The following is a 22606-nucleotide window of genomic DNA, read 5'->3' as shown; positions in this document are numbered from 1 at the left end:
GGCGCGTTAAGCTTGTCCCTGTATTATTGTGTTATTATTTCGTAATCCATCAAACGATCATGGAAACGGAAGTGCTGAACGTTTTGTGCCTGCGCTGTCAGAAAAGGACCATTCAGTGACGTTCTATCGACGCCCCTTAACGACAGATCAGAGTAGCACGAAATCATAGATGAATAGACGCTTTTTCCTACGGCAGTTTTAAAGAATTGAAAAGCTATGGCTATTCTATGGGAGTATGTAGAATGGATAAAAGAACAACTGAGACTTGAGTTGGGGTAAGTTCTCATTAAGTGCGATGAAAATTTTTTTGATTAAATGACCCTGTAACTGATTTTATTTAAAGATTATGTCTTACGGTTAATATTATATATTATATTGAATAACGTTCGAATATTGGCCTAACTATGATAAAAACTACCAATACAATACAAAATACAAAAGTGCGCCAATACGGGACATAGTCGCCCAATACGGGATTTAGCCGTCCAATACGTCATATTGGACTGGTTATAATCCATATTGGCCTAGCGTATAGGACTAGTTAGTCCATAAAGGTATAAATTTTACGCCTCAGTCCAATATGGTTGGCTTCGGACCAATTACTATAAGCTAATATGAAAAACCTTACGCAATAAAACTATAATAGTATAAAGGCATCTGAAACTAGTACATGTATGTACATGTAGCTCGTTTTTTTAAATCATTTAACTACTAGCTTAATTTTATTCTGTCTTTAACCCACTGTCCTATTTTGTATTATTTAAGCTTTCAAATGATAACAAAGTTCAATAACTACAGATGAGACCTTAAAATTGCAATAAGATGTGGTTCCATGGAATTCAATTTTTAATTATTTTCCAGCTTCTCACCTGACCCTGAATATCTCGAATTTCTAGAATATGAGGTGAGTGTCGTAGCCAGCTTCTGCTACGTATAATGATTCCAAGTAACTAATGACACTTAAATTAACAATTTTTGCTTTTTTATGCATATTAACAATCTGGAAACTTGCTACAAAGAATTTAATATTTGTTTCTTATGTACAACATTGTATATGAAAGAATTTCTACGATCAGCCTATTCTAATAATACTTGCATTAAAATGTGAAAAAGGCACCAAGAAGGGTGAATGAAAGCCGAAATAATATTTATAACTTTGTTCAATTACAGGATCCTTCTTTTATCGAGACCATTCCAATAGTTGACACACTGATGCTAGCATTGGTCATTTGGCTAAGTTATATGATTATAAGACAGTGGAGAGTTTTACAGAATGAAAAAGAAGGTACTTTCCATATATTATATTAATCTTTCTAATTCTGCTTGTTAATTGGTGCCTTGTGTAAAGTATACATTGAAATCGTCTTATCCGTACCATGAAAAAAATAGTCACCTTTCTAAACCAGACACCTGAAAAACCGGACACTTTTCTAAACTAGGCCTTAAGTCCCTCCTATACCGAACACAGATTAACAGCCTGAAAATTATTGTATTTATACAAGTTTCTCTGTGAATACACAGTGACGGATCAGTGGAGATTCCAGGGGTTGGACCCCAAACCTTTGTTTGAAAGTTTTGTTAATTTAGTGTAGAATTTATAACCTGCAATTTCCTCCTTTCAAACTCTCTGGACCCATCCCTGCCATATTTCACAAACATATAAAAAATACATGTACTTAATTTACCGGTAAACAAAGGGCGTGTTAAAAGCGTTAGCCTGTTATTTCTCCTTATGGCATTTGTTAAAATTATAGTAACATTTTTTTTCTTTTAAAAATTCAGAACTCGACCAACTATACCAAAGATGTGACGATATGGATGTGGCACAACAAATCACAGAATTTTCCACAGGTATGATTGATAGGTTAAATTTGTATCGTACGAAATTCCAGCCAAATACAAACAACCCATGTACATGTAGTGAATACCAAATAAGGGCATAACTAATAGAAATATAATTTTGGAACGAGTAAAAATGTTGTAGATCTACTTTTATCTTTTCGAAAACCTACAGTCAACGAATACAAGTCTTACCCCCTTCCCGTTCTCCCTCCCCCGGAGACCACATGAAGTTAACAAAAATAATTAATAAAACAACAGAAGACATTAGTTGACGATGAATGATTTTTTTAAAAATTCTCTTGACAGATACAGAAATATCTTTGAAGACGTTGGAAAACAGACGCCGTACAATTCATCACAGATTTAAGAGAGCAAAAGATTTGGCCAATCAGGATAAATTTTACGTCGATTTTAAACTCGACTTGGATGACCTCCGGGCATGCTGGAATACCAACTTATCATCATTCTCCCTCATAGATATGATCCATAATTATGACATAGAAGGTGAATGGGCTAAGATGGCTGAGCTCATTGATATGGAAGAGAGTTTTGGTTAGTTTTATGTTTTTAGCAAGTGCTTTCTTAAAGTTCACAGATAGTGAATTAAATTTACAGTGAAACCTTTCTGAATCGAACATTGAAAATTCCAAAAAAAGCTGATTAAACTATAAATCTTTACAGTGTAAATAACCAAAATAATAATAATAACAATATAGCCTTTAAACAATACACATATTTAAACAGAACAAATTAGTCAATAAAAAAGGAATTTGACAGGTTTTACTATACAAACATTTTTCAAAAAGAATTTTTTTAAATTTTATGTAAATCATGTTTTTCAGATGCCGAGATTGCAGACATTGCTGAAGCCATTGCAAATATGATGGATGGTGTTGTATAAATTAAGAAGGAAACATTTGGATAATGATTCTCAAAGGTATGGTACATTGTACGTGTTCTCAATTTATATAGACTTATTAAAAATCGTTGAATATCGCCTTTCTAAGAGCATCATGTTTTTTTCATAGAGAAACTATGGTATGGTTTATTGAAGCGGAGAATATCAATTATGCAAAGATCTGTGTCATAGTACGTCCTCTGCATTTATACACAATTAACACAATTTCAGTTATTGAAAGTTCTTTGAACAACCACACCGTATTTGAGCAGAAATAGTGATATAGATTTTTTTTAACTCCAACGGTTCCATCTTTCATCCACGACTCCAATCCAATACTCCACTCCTTAAAGTGAGTGGTGCCAAACATGCAAACGATATGAGCTGTTACATTAATAAATTTCGTTTTCCCGTTTTTATTCTTAATGTATGTATATTTAAGCTTCGAACAGCGTCTTGCGTTTGAAAGTCATTAACGAGTCATGAAAGTCACATTTAAAAGTACACGAACCCTGCAAAGGAAAAAACACCGAGCGACAAGCTTTTATCAAAATTTGCAAGAAAGCACTTAAAGCGATAACCAGTATTTTAAATAATAGAATTAAATTTTCTGTTGCAGGGCAAAAGATACAGCGATTTATCTAAAGGAAAGTTACCAGAGAAAAATCAATACATTTTTTTTACTTATCTTTCCCTCAGTTCTTTTTTTTTATTTTCTTTTTTATTTCCAATGGAATTTTGTTTGTTGCTTTTTGTAGTTAATAAAAGATCTTACAATTATCATGTGTTTTTTAGAGGGATAAAAATAAACAGCATGCAAGTTTAATTATTACGAATCACCAAATTAGTATTCTTTGTCACAAGCTCAAGTTCGAGTGGCGGATCCAGGGTGTGTGTGTGGGGGGGGGGCCTGGGATTGGAAACCCCTGCTCCAATTCATTTGTTGAAAAATTTCGTTAAGTATGTGCAAAATTTAAAATGAGAAGATTGTTGCCTTTAACCTTCCGCTATATTTCTCGGAATGGCCCCTTACATAAATTTTTAGATCCGCCCTCGAGTCAGTCTCCAAGTACCTCTGACAACTTTCTATCGTCTCATTCCACGATGAATTATTATATTTGATCTTGCTTAGTTACAAGATCTGAACAGCCTGAAATTCGAAATTCACGGGCTAGTAAGAGAAGAAACGAGCGTCTGCTCTTGCGTGGAGATTAGATAACTTGTTCATGTCAGTTGTTTTTCTTGCCCAGCCTTTGCGAATACACGATAATCGTTATCGAATTTTGAACAAACCAGCAGACAGTACATATTTTGGCCTAGCTTAAAAAAATCGGTAGGCATAGTATAGGGGAGGCTGACCCGGGTCCCTTATGAAATTGAAAACTTTAAAATGTTTTGTTTAATTTTTTTATGTTAAAACATTGTATTAAATACTCAGAAATCAACAGATCAACAAAATATCAAACAAACTTGTATGATGAACCATATCGGAAATGGTAGGCTAAGTGCGCATGAAAACCTGGTTTAAACCACCTCCTTATATCTAGTCAGGACCATTGCAGTGGTTTTCAATTTCCCGGTTTCTACCCTGACATTGCCAGTTGTTATACGGACTTCGTGATTATTGCCTAGATTTTAACAGATCAATAGTTTTGTTATTACCCTTCTTTTGGGTTCGCCCATGGATTGCAAAGACGATAAACCCATTTTATATATCACATTTACCCCTCTCACCCCCTTCCCAAAGAACTTGAAATAAACGATCCATGCAGACTTTTTGTACCGCGCTAGACTTCTTACTGTTAAGCTAGGATTATGGTTGTGTGGCTGCAAGATCGAAGACATCACTGCACGAGTTTTATGGTCGTCATCATCAACTCATAGGTCGTTTCGATGTATCTATCAGAACCACGAGAACCGATTTGTTCGATGTGTATTAGTTTCCCTTTCCTCTTTTGTGTACATTTGTACCTCGAACTTGACTTTTTATTAACAACTCTGTGCGTGTTTCTAGAAAAGCAGAGGACACTTACCCTATCTATGCACCTAGTCTATGCTTCTTGTTTTTTCGTGGAGTCAGAGTTGCTCCTTTACTTCTGTTGCTTTGTATGTATTATTTTATTTCATGTTTTTGTTGTGGGAGGGTGTTTTCCATGTTTGGTTTTTGTACTCAGATTTCCGCTAGAATCTTGGTTCCCTTGATTACACTTTGTAATACTTCCAGTTACCTTTAAAGTACTGGCTCACCTAAGAGTCATGCAAATTTGGATATTGCTGTTAATTTTTATAATATGCTTGTATTGTAAATATGTATGTTATGTTAGTGGTTTGATAATCTGCATTAGAGAAGTTGTCCTAAAATTGTAGTTTAAAAAGGCAGAATATATATTTTAATATATTTTTTCCCATCACTTCTGCTAGTGGTATTGTTATTAGTGTTGTCACGCGATACTTTCTGAACGATTTAAAGTTGTGAGGCAGGGGAGATGACTAACATTTCCGACTGTCTTTTTTCTTTGCACCCATGATTCTAAGGTGGAACTACAGCTCGCTCTGGAATCGAGTCAACGACTTCCGCAGACCAGGCTAACATGCTACCCTGAGACTACCAAATCCGAAGCTAAACTGTTGATGTATTTCTCTAAAAGTGGTTTACCTTGTTCATTACACTGCAAGATTGACTTGTAAAAGAAAAAAAAAACTACTTCATAAATAAAGAAATGTCTTTATCAGCACTCTAAACAACAAATTAAAACAAGTTTTACATTTTCCACATGATTTTACCTACTAGTATTTAGCAAGATTCTTAAATAAATACAAAGCCCGCAAAATTATACTAGTAATTCATTTAATTAATTACAGCTGCCTAGCACCCTTATACAATAATATGAAACAGTTTTCTTTTTATTGAAAATTTGAATATTGTTTGAAACATTTATTCTCATTCTTCATGTATTATATTTCTTCTTTAAGAAATAATATTGAAGTGTGTAATTTTTTTCAATACATTTAAGTTGTTAAATCCATTGAAGAAAGGATATTTTATATTCTAATATCAATATTTTTTTTTCTTTCCTTTCTCAACAGTTTACTGTTTAGTATATAGAAGCCGAAATATCTAAATTCTACTCCATGTTTCTATGTTATTTTTTTCTGGCAACAAATGATAATTCATTGGTATTTTGATAACAAAAGAAAATTAAAAAAAAATATGCAATCTTTACCCTAATAAGCAAAAATAAATAAATAAATAAAAAGATACAAAGCAAAACATTCATGAGTTCCTTAAAAAAAATAAGTGAAACAGAATAAAAAATACAACTTCAAAAACAAACTAAAAAGAGAAAACTTCTTTTGTAGTTTTCCTTTAAAGTGGTCAGTAAATAAGATAAAAAAATACAACTTAAAAACCAAATTTAAAAGATGAAACTTCTTTACTTGATTTTTTTTCTTCATGAATATCAAGTAAAGAAAACAGAATACAAATATGAAGATATCTCTTTGACTGATAAAATACATCTAACAAGATGTCGCTTTCTATAAACACAAGAGTATAAAGTAAAAATTAAAACTGTTTTTAGTTAATAAAACTATTCTTTCTATAAAAATATATAATCCAATGCACACAAATTGGAAATTTATGATAAAAGATAAAAATGTTTCTGCTATAAAAAAAAACTACAAGTCTTGGAACCGTCTAAAAAACTGATATTGCTTTGCATGAATTAAAAATATTACAATATAAGATGTGTTTTTCACTATGGTTCTGAATATAATCTTAAACTTTGTGAAAAGTTTGATTGACTCCGTAAAACTCAGCAAAAATGCAATGACCCTTTGAAAACAGCTAAAAATATAAAGTCACAGATTTACATGAATGTTAAAAGAATTGAAATGTAAAAGTTCAAATTCAAAGATTAATTTACATGAATGTTAAAAGAATTAAAATGTAAAAGTTCAAAGTCAAAAATGTACATGTATGTTAAGAATTAAAATGTGAAAGTTTAAACTTAATAAATCGAGACATCTATAATCGCCCGCGAATGTGTCTAAATTGGATGTTCAAATGTTAGAAAGTCTAAGCCATCTTCTTGCGCCTTTTTCCACAGCTGCTCCTCGGTGTGTAACAAGTTTCGGTGGTAGACGATCCTCTCTCGGAAGACATCGGACAGTGTCTGAGAGTATGTGCGTTGTCACCAGTGGCATTACAGTTTGGGCACACATAGCGACGAAGCACTGGACATATGACTTTGCCTCTGTTGTCCTTGAGAACATGAGTTGTGTAATATTCTCGGGTTTCTCCGTTTTTCTTGCACAAGATGCAGTGCTTCTCTTCAATTTTCGACGCCAAGATACACGGCTGCAACTGAGTCTGGGTGACAGATTCATTGTATTCAAAGTTTATTTGATTCAGCAAGGTAGACATAGTCATATCTTCTGGGACTTTTCCTACTTCAGACTGCGAATCTCCGAAAAAGCTGTCAATACTAGCAGGTGAAGTCGGTTCCGATGACATGCATGCAGAGTTGATACTCGCGACTTCTAGATCACAAAGCTGCGCTGCAGTTTCATATCCATGATCACTTCCGTCACTTTCAGAGAAGGCAGAGTCAAATTCACATGCCAAATCGATAGTCTCTTGATCCGTCGCCAACAGTTTTTCGATTGAAGTAATCAAATCGACCCATGAGTCACCTTCACCTTCCAAGTCTTCCTCGTTAGGCTTGGTAGGCATTTCAACTTCATCATCGGGCTTTGCTTTGCTAAAAAGCTGATAGCATAAGCCAAAGTAATCTTTGTACGGGCTGTACTCCATCTTACAATGTAGACTGATTACGTACACTTCACCCTCCCGTTTTTAAATGAATCACCTCCCTTTGAAGATAAAGCAATAAATTTTAAGGGCATTTGATTGGTAAATTTGTTGAAGGTATACGCCCATTTTGAATCTAGAACTTTCTCACAACAAACGTTTCGTCGTTATCTGTATTTAATTTGGTGACATCAAATGAAATGTGGTACCGTGACGATTAAAAAAGCCGCTGGTCATTTCTTTGATGAATGATGTTGATCGCGATTTTGGTCACAGCGACCGTGGGATTGTGACTGGACCGACAATCTTCAATAGTTGATTTTAGCTCGGTTCCTGGCATATCTTACATTTTATGCACTCGAATTTAAAATAGGTCTTCATGATGTGAGTGGTGCAAAGGGATCTAGATAATTTTGTTGTCCGCCTGCCCGCACTGGACAGTACTATGCAAGTAATTTTACCTGTGTCGCCTTAGGCAGAAACAGGTCTGGGAATCGTTTTATTCCGTCCGCCCGTAACACTTAAACTTTTCATCGCAACTCCTCTGAAACCACTCAACAGAAATTCCTGAAGCATGGAATGTAGCAAGAACCAGTGGCAGATCCTGATTGGTGCAGGGGGTTGACACCCCATTCTTTTCACTGGAAAGATTGTCATGTGTAAAATTGACAAAAATGGTAATTAATATTCTAACACTCCCTTTTTCTGAAGAACCCCGGCTGGTTCGCCCTCCTTTTTAATGTGTTTGGACACCATGTAATCACGAAATTTTATTTACCTAATATTTCACGGGAGTTATGCCCCTTTGAAATTAGAAAGTTATCATAAATCATCTTATATGTATATATATATAAGTCGTCACATTCTGAGACGTTTGTATAAAAGTATAGAAAGGTCTGAAAAATTCCCAACGATGTTAAAACTGGCAACAGAATTTCGATCATAAAATTTGTTACGTGTCAATATGGAGTTGTGCATGTTATCAGAAAATTTCTGTGCTCTTATTTTTAAGGGAGTTTTACCTTTTTGAATTTAGAAATTTACCGTAAATCATGATGTATTAGGAGACCGAATTTCTAGTCCTGCTTCCGCGTTTGGCTTAGTGTGTATGGCCAATTTTGAACCCTCTGACGTAACAAGGTTATTGTCTATACAGAACATGTCTTGACACTCCTGTTTCTGATCTCATCATTATACAGACTTGTTGCCATCATTTTGGATCTTGACACTCCTGTTTCTGATCCTACCTCATCATTATACAGACTTGTTGCCATCATTTTGGATATTGGTTTCTATAGACTCTTTAAACCAGTTTGTGTGAAAAGTCAAGATGAAGAAAAACGATCATTTCTTCCACTACTGTTTGTCAACAAAGGTATAGATGCAATTAATTTGGCTAACATTCTCCATCATAAAAACGTTACCAACAAAATTCCCCCATATTTCAAAGACAAATCCATAACAATTATTTCATATTACTATACTTCACCCATTGCATCCAAAATTTTCAATTAAATAAGGCTATTGCAGAACCTCGAGCTTGAGGACTTCAAGGCTAAACCACCTGACTGTCCTTGCAAAAACTCTCCATTCAAATATGATCCTTCCGGTCACGTTGTTACGGGAGATTTGTCCGTCATCGAAAACGAATCTCTGCGCGATATCCTTTCTAAAGCTCCAAAGTACCGTGAACCGCGCTCCATAAATTGGAATTATAACTTTAAAGTTCTTATGGATGCCGTGGAAGACTACTCAAGAAAATGGATAAAACGAGAACAAGAAGACATTGATTCACTGTCAGAGTGGTTAAAGGCCATGATGTCCTTAATTTTGAAACGGGTGAAAGTTTTAAGTAGGTCAATGAGTGCCAATGCTACATCAGTTTTCATGGACCCTGATGTAGCAAAAACATTGTCTACTACACATGACAAATATGTTGTCGTACCAGCAGACAAAGCCCAAAACAACATTGTTTTTGTCTGCAAACAGTTTTACATCCAATGTTTATTATCAAAGGTAGACGTAGAAAATAATAGCAGTGATAAGACCTGTACTGCTACCACAATCTCTAAAGAAGAAACTGTGGAAAATCATAAATCTGTGCTATCCTCCTTTGGTCTCTCTACCAAGGACGATGACTGTGATTTACCGTCTATGTACTGGATTCAACAAGAATCCATACAAACAACGTTATATAGCTGGATCTGCAAAATGTACCACCAAACCTCTTTCAAAACTTTTAACTTCTATACTCACAGCTGTCAAAGAGGGTTTGCAGTCCTACCACAACACTTGTTACTTCCGTAGTGGTATTAATTCAATGTGGATACTGAAAAATTCGAAAGATCTTTTGGAGACAATCAGTTCAAGACAATTATCAGAATATAATAGCATTAAAACCTATGATTTTTCAACTCTGTATACTTCTATTCCACATACTCAGTTAAAATTCCGACTTAAAAACATTATGATGGTACACCTAGATATAAATATATAGTTCTTGGTAGAGATTCCTCATACTTTGTAAGAAATAATTCCAAATCATCTTCCAAATACATAGAAGAAGATGTTTACAAAATGCTGGAATTTTTAATCGACAACATATTTGTCCAGTGTGGTGGACGCGTTTTTCAACAAACGGTCGGCATTCCGATAGGAACTAATTGTGCTTCTCTACTTGCTGACCTATTCCTTCACGCTTATGCGGCTGACATTATAGCTGATCTGATCCGAAAGAAAGAATATCGTTTAGCTAGATCCTTCAATCTCAGTTTCCGCTATATAGATGACGTATTATCTTTAAACAATCCTAATTTTGGGGATTTAATACATCGCATCTACCCAAAAGAACTTGAGATAAAGGATACTACAGACACTGTGAAGTCGGCCTCATATCTAGACCTACACTTAGAAATCGATGGTAAATGAAAACTATTGACCAAACTTAACGACAAACGTGACGACTTTTCATTCAAAATTGTCAACTATCCTTTCATCTGTGGCAGCATCCCTTCAGCACCTGCATATGGAGTGTTCATATCACAAGTCATACGTTAGGCCAGAGCTTGCCGAGACTATGCTGACTTTTTGTATCGCGCTAGAATTCTAACAAATAGGCTTCTGCAGCAGGGTTATGTTGCTATAAGATTGAAGTCATCACTACAAAAGTTTTATGGCCGTCATCATGAACTCGTGGATCGTTACGGTGTATCCATCTGCGCCATGGAAACTGATTTGTTCAACGTGTCGTAGTTTTCCTTTCCTCTTTCGTCTTCCCTTGACTTGACTTTTATGAGCAACTCGGTGGGTGTTTCTAGAAAAGCAGAGGACGCTTACCCTACCGGTGCACCTGGTTCATGCTCCCAGTTTTTAGTGGAGTCCGAGTTGCTCATTTGCTTTTGTAACTTTGTATGTATGATTTTAGTTACTCTATGTTCTTTAATGTGTGTGTCTGCTTTCCATGTCTGGTCTTTGTCCCTGGATTACATTCTTTTGATTACCTATATACTTGGTTCCCTTGATTACTCTTTGACATTTCGCGTAGAAGATGCCTAGTCCGGTTCGTGATTCATTGTTGGTTTAAAATTGTATTTTGCATTTTAAGCACACCAAAACCAATATCGAGAAGAAAGTATAATTATGTTACGTATACTTGTAATTTGTAAATTGTAATGTACAAAAGGATCTGACCGATTGTTATAGTTTTGTTTGCACCAATAAAACATTTAGTGAAATTATGTTAAAACATCTACCCCCCAACACCCTCCACAAAAAAACCTTTATGGAGAAGAGATTTGTTCTCATCGTAAGTTTTAGCAAAACTGAAATACACGTGTAAAGTGGTAGCTATGAAGACAAATCGATAAAACATTACTACTAATATAACGAGAATAAATATGTGAAAGAGTCAAGAACCTCACCGGGATGAATTATCCCCGCTCAAGGCCAACTGCGGTTCTTCAGTGAATGACGAGGACATCCTCACATCACAAGGCAGACTGCAGCTGGTCTCAAAATATGTACAGCGAAAGAGTTGCCTCCATATATTCCAGCAACATCAAAGTAAACTGAAAGTGAAAACGAAACACTACATGCAGAGGTCGGAAATTCCTGACTTGGGACAGGCGCAAAAAATGCAGCGGGGATTAAAGTATTTTCCCGTGATTACAACCTTCTCTATTCAAATATTGCCACTGTGGAAAAATACATGGAAACACACGTAAAAATCAGTTCAAAAAGTACTGTTAATTCTTTACCTGTTACTATACATACTTATATGTATGTTTCGTTACGAACTAGGGACAAAACATTTTATTTCTATGGGATTGGGCAAGGGTGAATTGTTGCCTTTTAGTGGTGGACAGCGGGGAATAAAACAATCCGAACATGATGGGGCTCCCAGTGATTTCTAGGGTTTATTTATATAACCAACCAAATCTTGCGTGCACATGGGACCGGCCCCCTCCCCTTGGACCTATTTACTTTCCTTTTGTTTCAGTTTTAAAAATAAGGGGTTAGAAGATATAAATATATAAACCCGTTTGAATACCATTTATGTACAACTGTACTGTATACAGAGATTTACAAAATGGGGGCCCAAAAAGGGGGTCCCGATATTTCCCAGAAGAAAGTTGTGAACCAATATACACAGATATAGTAAAACGCAACAAATGCACCATCGTATAGTTTTTATAAAAAATAGTAAATACATACACAGATCACCAAAAAGTCTTCAATAAGTGTAAAGACACCTTTGAGTAAGCTCTGAAAAGCCCTGGCAACAAATTTTAAAGTAGAAAAATCCATTGTAACAGAACGATGACACGATGATGACGATTTCAAAATAAACTAAAAAGTCAAACCTATTAATGACCAATATCTCCTGCCTGTGGACAGGCGCATGTCTGCGATAGGGTTAAACTAGCTTTATAAGGCCTTTACCATCCCCTTTTAATTTAAGATAAAAAATGAATTGAAACAACAAATAAAACACACTATGAAATTCACCCAGTCATATATCATATTCTCCTTCATTGAAAGCCTCAACAAACAAAATTAACAAAATGATATATTTTTAAGAAATTAAAGAATGCTCGCGGTTACTGGAATCTAGCTCAGAACAAGAATGACAATGCTATCAACATTACCATCTAGGAATGGAAAATCAACAATAGGATATTCAAAATGGTCTCTTTTATCATACTTTTTTGCAGGAAGGCTGCCATTTTTTAGTGTTATATTTAAATCAAGAAAAGATGTAAGAGTGCTGTTTATGGTAGACTTTGTCAACTTAAGGAGGTAGACCTAGGGTAAGGGACACAACTCTTAAAAATCATTGGAACGTTTGTATTCAGCATTTTACATCAATCTTATGTAAGCATCTAATTAACTTGGATTCATTTTATTCTGCTTCAAAGAAAGCTTGAGAGGTTTTGGTGAAATTGAATATGATGCATACATATCACTGATTTCACGAGTTATGTCCCTTATCCTAGGTCTACCTCCTTAAGTTCTTTTGGGTAGATATATTGAACGTAGTTTATTATTTACGACCAAAATATATATCATCAAGAAATCTAAAAGTATTATTAAATTCACACAACAGATCATGTTTTGAAGGATCTTTAAAGAGTTTAGCCATAAACTATGATTCATAACAAAAGAGGGAACAAATCGGCTGTGAGAGGAGCACAATTATTCTTTACTGGAATACCAACAACCTGTCTTAATAAGTTTATGCGGCTATATTATTTATAGGGTATAGAAAAGTTATCGCATTACAGAATAATACGAACCATGCTATAATTCCGATGTTATATCTCAAACGAATTTTTAATACCCCAAAAGTAGTTAACACCATTATTTTCATAACATTTATTTCATTAATTAGTTACAGTTTTAATAGTAGTTATAGTAGGGGTTAATAAAAGACCCTTTTGCGCTAACTGTAGAGTAGTCGATGAGCATGTGTAGAGCATGCTCAATATCCACTTCCGCGAGGAAAATTCTTTTGTTCTACCCAAGCCCTACCTGGCGGAAGTGTATATTGAGCACGCTCACCAACTTACCACAAAAGGGTCTATTTAGAAATATTAGTGGTAGAACACTTTCTCAAGGACGAAATAAAACTGGTTTGAGCGGCATTTTATGCATGAAGTTTTGGTATCCAGTATAAGGTCGGAACGGTTATATGATCGGTATAAGTACACAATAAAACAGCTGATTTATGATGTTCTCTGTGGTACTAAAATTAGTTATTTTATTATGAAGCAGGTCTGGGAATCGGAACCAACCCCTTTTGTTACATTCGTGTAAAATTTTGACAAAAAGTAGCAAATGATAGCTTGGTATCCTCCTTCCTTCTGGAACCCAGCTGGACCCCGTTATCAAAATTTCTTATCAGCACCACTGTAGAAGGGAGGTGTTGTCCTCAACCCCCTGGATCTGCCTAATATGATTACCAAACATGCATGCAGACAAATGCACGTGTAAATCATGTTTATTTTCACATAAATGCAAAAAAAACCAAACAAACAAACAAAAAACAAAACAAACAAACAAATAAACAAACAAACAAAACAAAAACGATGGCAAATTGAATTAAAAAGTAATCCGAAGTTATACTAAATGGTATTATCAGGCCAGGGAGCATTGAAAATATTTGTAGCAATATACATTGAACAATCACTAAGCACTTATGCAGAAATACAAGTACATGTATCGTCAAATCAATTATAAATATTCAGACTTCTCAGTAGTAATGCAAAGGGGTGGATCCAAAAAAATATAAAAGGGTTTGGGTTTCGATCCTGACATCTATAAAATGGAGTACGATCCGTTCTAGGCACTTATAAAAGGATTTGGGTATCGATCCAGACATTTGTAAAAGGGTCTGATGTTCCAGACCATCATCTACCCATTGTCCTTTGATCATGCACTGCAGATCGAGTGTAACTAAGGCAGATCTTTGACTGTCTTGGCTCTACGTGTAATGCAGATATCCGCGTATTGGTGCGGGTAAAGAATTTTTGTTTGGTGAGCGTGAACAAAATATTTGTTTTTTGATGGAGTATAATTTTTGAGAGATTTTATGCTAAATGGATACGACGAATATATTAAAGATACAACAACTTCAACGGGATGAAAAATATCAGTTTAAGTAGGTAGACCTGGGTAAGGGACATAACTCATGAAATCAGTGATATGTTTATATTATATTCAATTTCATCAAAGCCCCTAAAGCTTTCGCTTGAAGCAGAATAAAATGAATCCAAGTTAATTAGATGCTTACATAAGATTGATGTAAAATGCTGAATACAAACGTTCCAACGATTTTAAGAGTTGTGTCCCTTACCCTATGTCTACCTCCTGAAGGCCACTAATGGGTCTTCAATGAATTACGAGGAAACAAAGAACATATTTATTGGTATTAGACTTAATTATCCGTTACGGTACAAAAGTTACACATATATTAACAAGAGCAAAACGCACATAGTTTCATTACTACATAATAGTGTATACAATGTCTTCTAAGTAACAAAAAGGGGCGAAAGCAAATGTTACAAAAGGGAGAGAATGGGGCTGAAGCAGTATTGAGTACATTAGGGAAATTGTAGACAAAAGAAGTTCGTTCGGGTCCGAAAAAACTTGTTGTCACAGGCGACTTAATAGCGCCCAAAACACCGGCAAGGAACTAAGGCGCTTTGTTCACAGAGCAACCGGGTTGTGTACCAAAGCTTTTGAATGGGGTACTCATTGTATGCTGTGTGTTGGGATCGTCAGGCCATGATACGGTTCGAAAACCTGATCGCAAACGACAGTGGTGCTCCGTGTTGAGAAAAATGCCACGTTCCTTCACGTTAAAGAACCCTGCTGTGCTTTTCGATAGTTAAATTGTTTATATTTAATTAAGTCATTTAAATATGCTGGAGACTGTGTAGAATTATGAAAACTTCAATTACTATTGTCTGTTGTCTTTGAATTTTAAGAATTGCGAAACAATGAAGATTTAGATATAGCAAATTTTCACATGATGCATAAATGAAACGCAACGCTCGCACTTGTATTTTGTCCTCTTTCTGTGTTCTTTTCCCCGCAAAAATGCTAAATAACAGGACAATAATTAAAATTGATAAATGTTTACCTCTACGTTTCAGTACATGTAGCTGCCTTGTCGCATTTTTATAACTAGTTGATATATGGCTTTCACATTTAATTAAGTTGGCAATCTCTTGTCTCGCCCAGTAGTTTGACCTCTTTTTCAGAATGAATTTCATTCCCATCTAAATTATATTTTAAATTCCCACTGTTCGTTTTCTTCTGATAGGCCATAGGCCTTTAATTTCAATAATATAGTATTATTGCGTAAGGTTTTCCATATTGGCTTAGTTATTGGTTCAAGGCAAGCAATATTGGACGTATAGCTATGGCTAGCCGAGAATTTTAAACTTCTCTCGAATACAAGTATTTCTTCATCTAATTCAGAACTATACCTGATTTGCAATATATTGGTCTACAACATGCAAAGTTGTTAATAATTCTGCTACTTTTTTTCTGATCATTCACGAACTCATTGTTATTATATAAAAGAATATCATTATTAAAATGGTTCCCTTTATTACTTAAAAAGAGTTTAATTGTTGGCCAAAAATCTTTCGGTTTGGGTTCTCCGGTGAATCTCTCTTTAAAATATTTTCTAATTGAATGTCGTTTCTTTATTGTGACCAGGTTTCTTTATGCACAATATTCATCCCATTTTTTGTCGTTTGGTCTATCATTTAGAGATTTATTGTGTAGCATTTCTCTTTAAATTCCTTGTCGAAATTATTGGTTCATGAATGGTGCTGGTTTATTTTAATGTTCCGGATTTTTAAGTGACAAGTGCTCGTTAATAACACATGGTGTTTTTTTTTTTATTGAAATTGGTTGTATGCCTCTTTGATATCATTCACATTCTCCAGTGTCAGTGTCAGTGTCGGATCCAGAGTGTTGCTAGGGATTGGCACCCCCTTTTATTGGAAAATTTGACAAAAACTAACATAATGTCCTAGCACCCCCTTTTCAAAATGCCTGGGTCCGGCCCTGTTTTTTGTATGATCTACATAAGGTCGTTTAAAGATGGAATGTTGAATTTCATATACATATCTATGATGTTAAGTACATAACCAACCCAGAAGACATCATTCAGTGATGGCTTAGCACTGCAAGACCCTGTGCCCTATGTACATTCGGAAAGCTTTGATTTCAATTCTTTATTTTTAAAATCTGAATAGTTTACGTTTAAACATTTTCAACATTTTCAGTGTCTTGGTGCACTGGCGAAAAATAAAATAACGTTTTTGTCTATTGCTTTTGAAAGATTTTTTTTGGTGTACCACTCTACCGGTACCGGAACCGGAAGTTTTGAAGAATAAATTGGGACGAAAATGCTTCAAGTTAGAAATTTTTAACAGTATTAGGCATTTGATAAAGAAGTAGCTGCAAGATGTCAGGATCTATAGAAATCCCCTTGAGGGACACAGATGAGGTATCTAGTTCTTCGTATTTTTCTTGTCGTAGAAAGACAGATTGCGTGCACTTTAGTTTTTAAGATGTTGTTATTGCAAGCATGCATGCGAAAACAAAATAATAAATCATAATGAAACAAATATTTTTTATAGTAACTTTGAGTGATGAATGAAGTAATGTGGGATATTGGAACGAGGAACTCTCATGAAGAAAAATAAGTTCATACCCCATTCAGTCTGATAGCCTTGGAGTTGCTTTGCCAGATCATATTTTACTAAGATACTTAAGTAGTCCAATGACGGCAATGTTTCACATGTTTGGTAATAACATCATGAAATCATGGGACTTGGAGTGAACCCCTGTTCCAAACACACCTTTTCCATGATCTTGCAGAAATTTTGTTTCCCAATAGAATATCAGGTTTAAACTTCTAGACTTCTCTTATACTGGTCAGAGAGTAGATCTCCCTAATTTTAAGACATTTAGACAGTAACAATTTTTGCCTATCTGCACAGCAAAATATTATTCCTCATTGAAAATTTTTGGATGATTGCTCATTTAAAGGGCGAAATTTCATCAATCTGTTGAGACATTGTTATTCATAAATTTTGGGCATGAACTTGTTTAACATGAGAGCATGAAATGTCAGTTGGCGAGAACTACTCCTTGGCCAATATAGACCATGTTCATATAGTTTCATGTTTACTCTAGTTCAGGAAAGGTTCTTCATTTATACATTTTGTATATAAGTCAACAGGCGTCAACAGATCAGAGACACTGCAATTTGAACAGAAACATGATTTTAGGCTATGTCTATGATGGATGGAGCTCATTGTCCTGTTTTATTTTATGCTAAGACATGAATTTCCACATATCTGATAACTGGTCTTGTTTTCTTCAATTGAAAAATCAATATCTTGTCTAGTATTAAACTGTTACCGATTTTCCACCAGATTCTATGTGAATTCATCCATTCAGCTCCCTTTGAGGGCATATTATTTTCTTGCCCACAATGTAAGTTGTGTTTGCATTTGTACATGTACATAAGTATGTATTGTGTACTGTATTCATTTACATTAAACAACCCGTCCCCCCTCTTGTAAGGTTAGTAATGTCAGATGTGTTATTGACCTATACCCTTACACCCAAAATTTGTGACAAGTTCCTGTTCATCATAGTGTTGTTTTAAATTTATCTACAAATGCATAAACATTTACATAATATGATTTACTGATCAAGATTAGGCTTTATTTAATTTTTACTCTTTAGTCATAATTAAAAGTGACCTCCTTCAGATTAATACATTTATCTTTTTTGCTTCATTCAAGGTGATAGAGTTGGATTTAGACCAGCTGCCTGAGGGAGAAGAAGTTCTGAGTATTCTTAGACAAGAAGTAGCACCACTTCATTTATGGGTCACTCTGGCTGTAAGTATAATTAAAACAAAATAAAAATGCCCTTTATTGCCAAGTATGTTTATGTAAAAATGTACTTGTAAGTACATTTTACATTTTGTATATTTTATTTTTTCCTGTGACATATTATTACACATTGTAGATTACATTGTAACTCTGGTCACATGGTTAATACTATTATCTTTTTTTGTGCTCTGAGGACTTTAGTTAACTATATGTAACTCTAACGTACAATTTACAGGTAAAAGATTTTAAAGTCAAGAAAAGCAATTGCTTTGAAGAAAACTAACCTAATTATTACTAAACTTGTTTTTAATAGTCATTAAATATAAGCATACATGTATAAACAATGACATGACATTTTACATGAAATATGATGTGTATTTATATCAGGATTTTCTTATGACTTATGTTCATACTTCACTATAAAAATTTGTTTGAACTTTCTAATTAAGCACCAACCAAACAGCTGAAACCATTCAGGAAATAAGCATCTTTTTTGGTCTAGGATCAAATCTTCGAATGTATATTTTTATTTTATTGTATTGACAATGGAGTACTTTTCTCAAACAATTTGATGGCCCAACAAATTTTAAGCAGTAATGACTACTGGACCCATTCCAAACTTATTCTTTGTCACTAAAATATGGTACATGTGTGTTCAGATCATGGCCTCAGAAGCCAGTGATACAAACGCAGTATTTGAAGAACATTGTTGAAAAGTGAAAAAGTTACATTTATTGCGAAGAATCTGTTTACATTTACGGTGGATAGTATTAAAATATGCTAATCTCATTGGCTTTACATGTGATATTTATAGAATGTTTCATGAGTCAATGAAACACATTTTCGAGCTATTTATATAGGTCATGCCTACAATTAGAGTGGATTACATTTGTACTTTTGTTGTTCACTGTATACATGTATTGTCTGTTTTCTAAAATATAATAGCAATATGATAGAATCATATGAAATGTAGTTATAAGAACTGAATGTTTCATTTTTGATTTTTCATTGGCATGCAAAAACATTGACCAGTTGCACATTTTGGACATGAAGCACTAGTGCATTTCATTGAAAATGTGCTTCAGTCAGTGCTTTTACATGCTGATAAAAAATTCAATTCTTAAGTGCAAATATGCTCTTGACTTATCTAGTTAATTAGTTTCTGAATTTCTTTTTAGTTAGAATATTACAAGCAGAGCTTTGTAGATGACTTTGTCAAAATTCTTGATGCCTCTCGAACTGATGCTGGTCTGGACTATCCAAATTTTGAAAGGGACCAGATGCGAGCTCTGGATACCCTCGCTGCTTACTATGTGCAAAAGGCCCACAGAGAAAAGAACAAAGATAAAAAGAGGGATCTGTTTACCCAGGCCACATTATTGTATACAACAGCTGATAAAATCATCATGTACGATCAGGTGAGTAAGAGTTATCCCTCTTTGTATACTTTTACAACAGCTGATAAAATCAGGTGAGTATGAGTTATCCCTCTTTGTATATCTTATAAATTTAATGAGTGTGACCATTGTTTGGTTTTATTAGAAAATTGAGAAATATAGTCTTATTATGAGTAGTCTGCAAATGTGCATGTGACATTTGATGTTTTTTTCCATGGAAACGACATATAATGGTTTTATTAAAGGTTTCAACTTTGACTCTGATAATATTTACATTTAACATGTCAACTCGTTAGTTTATTTTATTAATATAAATTGATGTAGTAAAAGAAATATTCAACAAATGAAATATGCTATCTATATTTTCCCTAAAAAATATTGATATTGGGGAATTAGTGAATATTTTGGAGCTGACAAGTATTGTCCTTTTCAGTTACATTAAATCTTTCAGTTTTTTTTTTATTGTGCACACAATTTTAAAAATGTGTTTATATTTTGTAGAACCATTTGCTTGGAAGAGCCTACTTCTGTTTGTTGGAGGGTGATAAGATGGACCAGGCTGATGCCCAGTTCAACTTTGTATTGGGACAGGTAAATTAAACATAGATTATCAGTGTTCTAGGATTCCTATTTCCCGTTACCCGGGGCAAGTGAAATTTGGGTCAGGGAAAGTTAGGTACTTAGTTACACTTTCCCGTGGCAAATTGAAAATTTCTTATGCTGTGAGGATTTGTTTTGTTATGAAAGCAGTCCTTGACTGTCGGAAAGTTGATTTTATACGAATTTTTTCCGAGGAAACCTCAATTTCTGAAAATCCTAGAACACTGATAATCATTGAAATATAAATCTCACTGTTTATTGACTTCTGTTAACAAAATAGATAAAACTTAAGCATTGCAGGTTAAAGCCTGTTGGTTATTGTTAAGGTTATAAATATCTACCTGCACTAGGTATTTAAGGGAATAGACTAAAACTGGTTGGTTCAGAGTAGCATGCCTACCTGCATGAGATGTTTAAGGGAATAGACTCAAGTCTGGTTGGCTCTGCGTGATATACCTACCTGTGGGCTTTCATTTCTATGAACCAGCACAATAAAAATCCAACTCAGCATGTCAGACTTAAACATAGCAGGGTCTGTTCAATTGGTCAAAAGTCTTTGTCCTGAATTATCTGCCATATAATTTTAAACCACAATCAGTCAATTAATCAATCAATAAATGCATTACAAATCAATGAAGATATATAGTTTAAAGGGTTCGTTGTTATATGAATCAAAACTTTTTTTGGTTCTGTCTGAACTGAAATTGAATTTCAAAAACGAAATGAAGAATTTCCATTTAAAACCATAATATTGTTGTGTTGGACCTCTGTCAGCGTATCAAGCTATGCCCTTTAGAGCATTTTACAAATGTATTTGCATTAACACTTTTTTTTTTTAAAAATCTATCAAGCCTTTTTCATACATATATGTGTCTCATGGGAAATTTTATTTATTAAACCTCCTTTTCACTAGGATTTAATTGGTCATTTTGTTGAAATCTACATGCCATCTTCGGCAGCATTTCTGTATAGTAAATACGCTGGAAAGTCCCATAACATTTCTAGCTGTGTTTAACAAAATTTTTTTGTGGGGTTAGATTGCCAACTGTTCCTCACATGAGGACTTACCTTAAGTGCTAAGAAATTAGTCTATACAATTTGAACAAATACTTATTTTGTAGGCTAACAATAACATACCATCTCTGCTTGGAAAAGCATGCATTGCTTTTAACAAAAAGGACTACCGTGGAGCTCTGGCCTATTACAAGAAGGCCCTGAGGACCAATCCTAGCTGTCCCGCATCAGTCAGACTTGGAATGGGCCACTGTTTTGTCAAATTGCAGAAGATAGAAAGAGCAAGGTTTGTTGTTCACTGGTTGCCTGTGACTTTGTTGTTCACTGGTAGCCTGTGACTTTGTTGTTCACTGGTTGCCTGTGACTTTGTTGTTCACTGGTAGCCTGTGACTTTGTTGTTCACTGGTTGCCTGTGACTTTGTAGTTCACTGGTTGCCTGAGACTTTGTTGTTTATTGGTTGCCTGTGACTTTGTTGTTCACTGGTTGCCTGTGACTTTGTTGTCCACTGGTTGCCTTTGACTTTGTAGTTCACCGGTAGCTGGTACAATCCAAGAAAAATGGTGACTATGCATTTTAAGATAGGAAAATTGTCAAAAAGTTTTACTTTGCAGATAAATTAATATTAAAATGTTGAATCAGTTTTATTCCAATTGATAATATTCAGAAGATTTGGTGTTTTTTTTTAAATGGCAGCTTGTTTTACTAAAATGCATACTAGATGATTGTTATTGCATTGTAGATTGGCATTTGAAAGAGCCCTTCAGTTAGATCCTCAGTGTGTTGGAGCATTAGTAGGACTTGCCATCTTAGAACTTAATACCAAAACACAGGACTCTATTAAAAATGGTGTACAGTTGTTATCCAAAGCTTATACAATAGACTCTGCCAATCCTATGGTTCTAAATCATCTTGCTAATCATTTCTTTTATAAGAAGGTATGGTATAAGCTCTTCAAAATGATATTACAGCAAGTAACATAGTGAACTCCATGTAATGGATTTGGTCTTCCCTTGATTTTCCATTATCTTACTCTTTTACATTGTAAAATGGACCATTGACCTCTGGCATGATAGATCTTCTTTTCAACTGTCTAGTTAATTATGGAGGAAAGTT

At 34.6% G+C, this 22606-nt stretch overlaps 3 protein-coding genes across 3 annotated transcripts in view; 2 read left to right on the top strand and 1 right to left on the bottom strand.

Moving 5' to 3' along the window:
* The first annotated feature begins 79 nt into the window (after positions 1–79).
* On the top strand, positions 80–3628 carry LOC148610547 (uncharacterized). The gene is made up of 7 exons (XM_088541792.1): positions 80–275; positions 862–904; positions 1171–1285; positions 1783–1851; positions 2149–2394; positions 2685–2779; positions 3360–3628. The coding sequence occupies exons 1-6, from the start codon at positions 217–219 to the stop codon at positions 2741–2743; spliced, it is 591 nt and encodes a 196-aa protein (XP_088397918.1). The 5' UTR covers positions 80–216; the 3' UTR covers positions 2744–2779; positions 3360–3628.
* Positions 3629–5449: 1821 nt separating this feature from the next.
* LOC148610546 (uncharacterized) lies at positions 5450–7582 on the bottom strand. The gene has a single exon (XM_088541359.1). The coding sequence runs from the start codon at positions 7554–7556 to the stop codon at positions 6819–6821; it is 738 nt and encodes a 245-aa protein (XP_088397485.1). The 5' UTR covers positions 7557–7582; the 3' UTR covers positions 5450–6818.
* A 9357-nt stretch (positions 7583–16939) lies between these two features.
* Positions 16940–22606, top strand: part of LOC148610544 (RNA polymerase-associated protein CTR9 homolog) — a 53361-nt gene continuing 47694 nt past the window's right edge. Inside the window, exons 1-6 of the mRNA XM_088595675.1 lie at positions 16940–17079; positions 18389–18487; positions 19660–19899; positions 20380–20469; positions 21600–21778; positions 22233–22428. Of these exons, the coding sequence (XP_088451801.1) occupies positions 17038–17079; positions 18389–18487; positions 19660–19899; positions 20380–20469; positions 21600–21778; positions 22233–22428 (846 nt within the window). The 5' untranslated portion in view covers positions 16940–17037. The remainder of the gene's footprint in view (positions 17080–18388; positions 18488–19659; positions 19900–20379; positions 20470–21599; positions 21779–22232; positions 22429–22606) is intronic.

This window comes from Perna viridis, chromosome 8 (genome assembly GCF_037379345.1).
Source record: "Perna viridis isolate PV_CMFRI_1.1 ecotype Kerala chromosome 8, ASM3737934v1, whole genome shotgun sequence".
NCBI classification, from domain to species: domain Eukaryota; kingdom Metazoa; phylum Mollusca; class Bivalvia; order Mytilida; family Mytilidae; genus Perna; species Perna viridis.
The sequence above is the reverse complement of the archived record's forward strand: the minus strand, read 5'-3'. Positions and strand labels throughout refer to the sequence as shown.

Bases quoted from the DNA above. Each gene is read 5' to 3' on its own strand.
- LOC148610547 (XM_088541792.1), top strand. From the start codon at position 217: ATGGCTATTCTATGGGAGTATGTAGAATGGATAAAAGAACAACTGAGA. The intron at 905-1,170 runs GTGAGTGTCGTA...GTTCAATTACAG, and splicing joins TCGAATTTCTAGAATATGAG to GATCCTTCTTTTATCGAGAC. The intron at 1,286-1,782 runs GTACTTTCCATA...TTAAAAATTCAG, and splicing joins TTTACAGAATGAAAAAGAAG to AACTCGACCAACTATACCAA.
- LOC148610546 (XM_088541359.1), bottom strand. From the start codon at position 7,556: ATGGAGTACAGCCCGTACAAAGATTACTTTGGCTTATGCTATCAGCTT.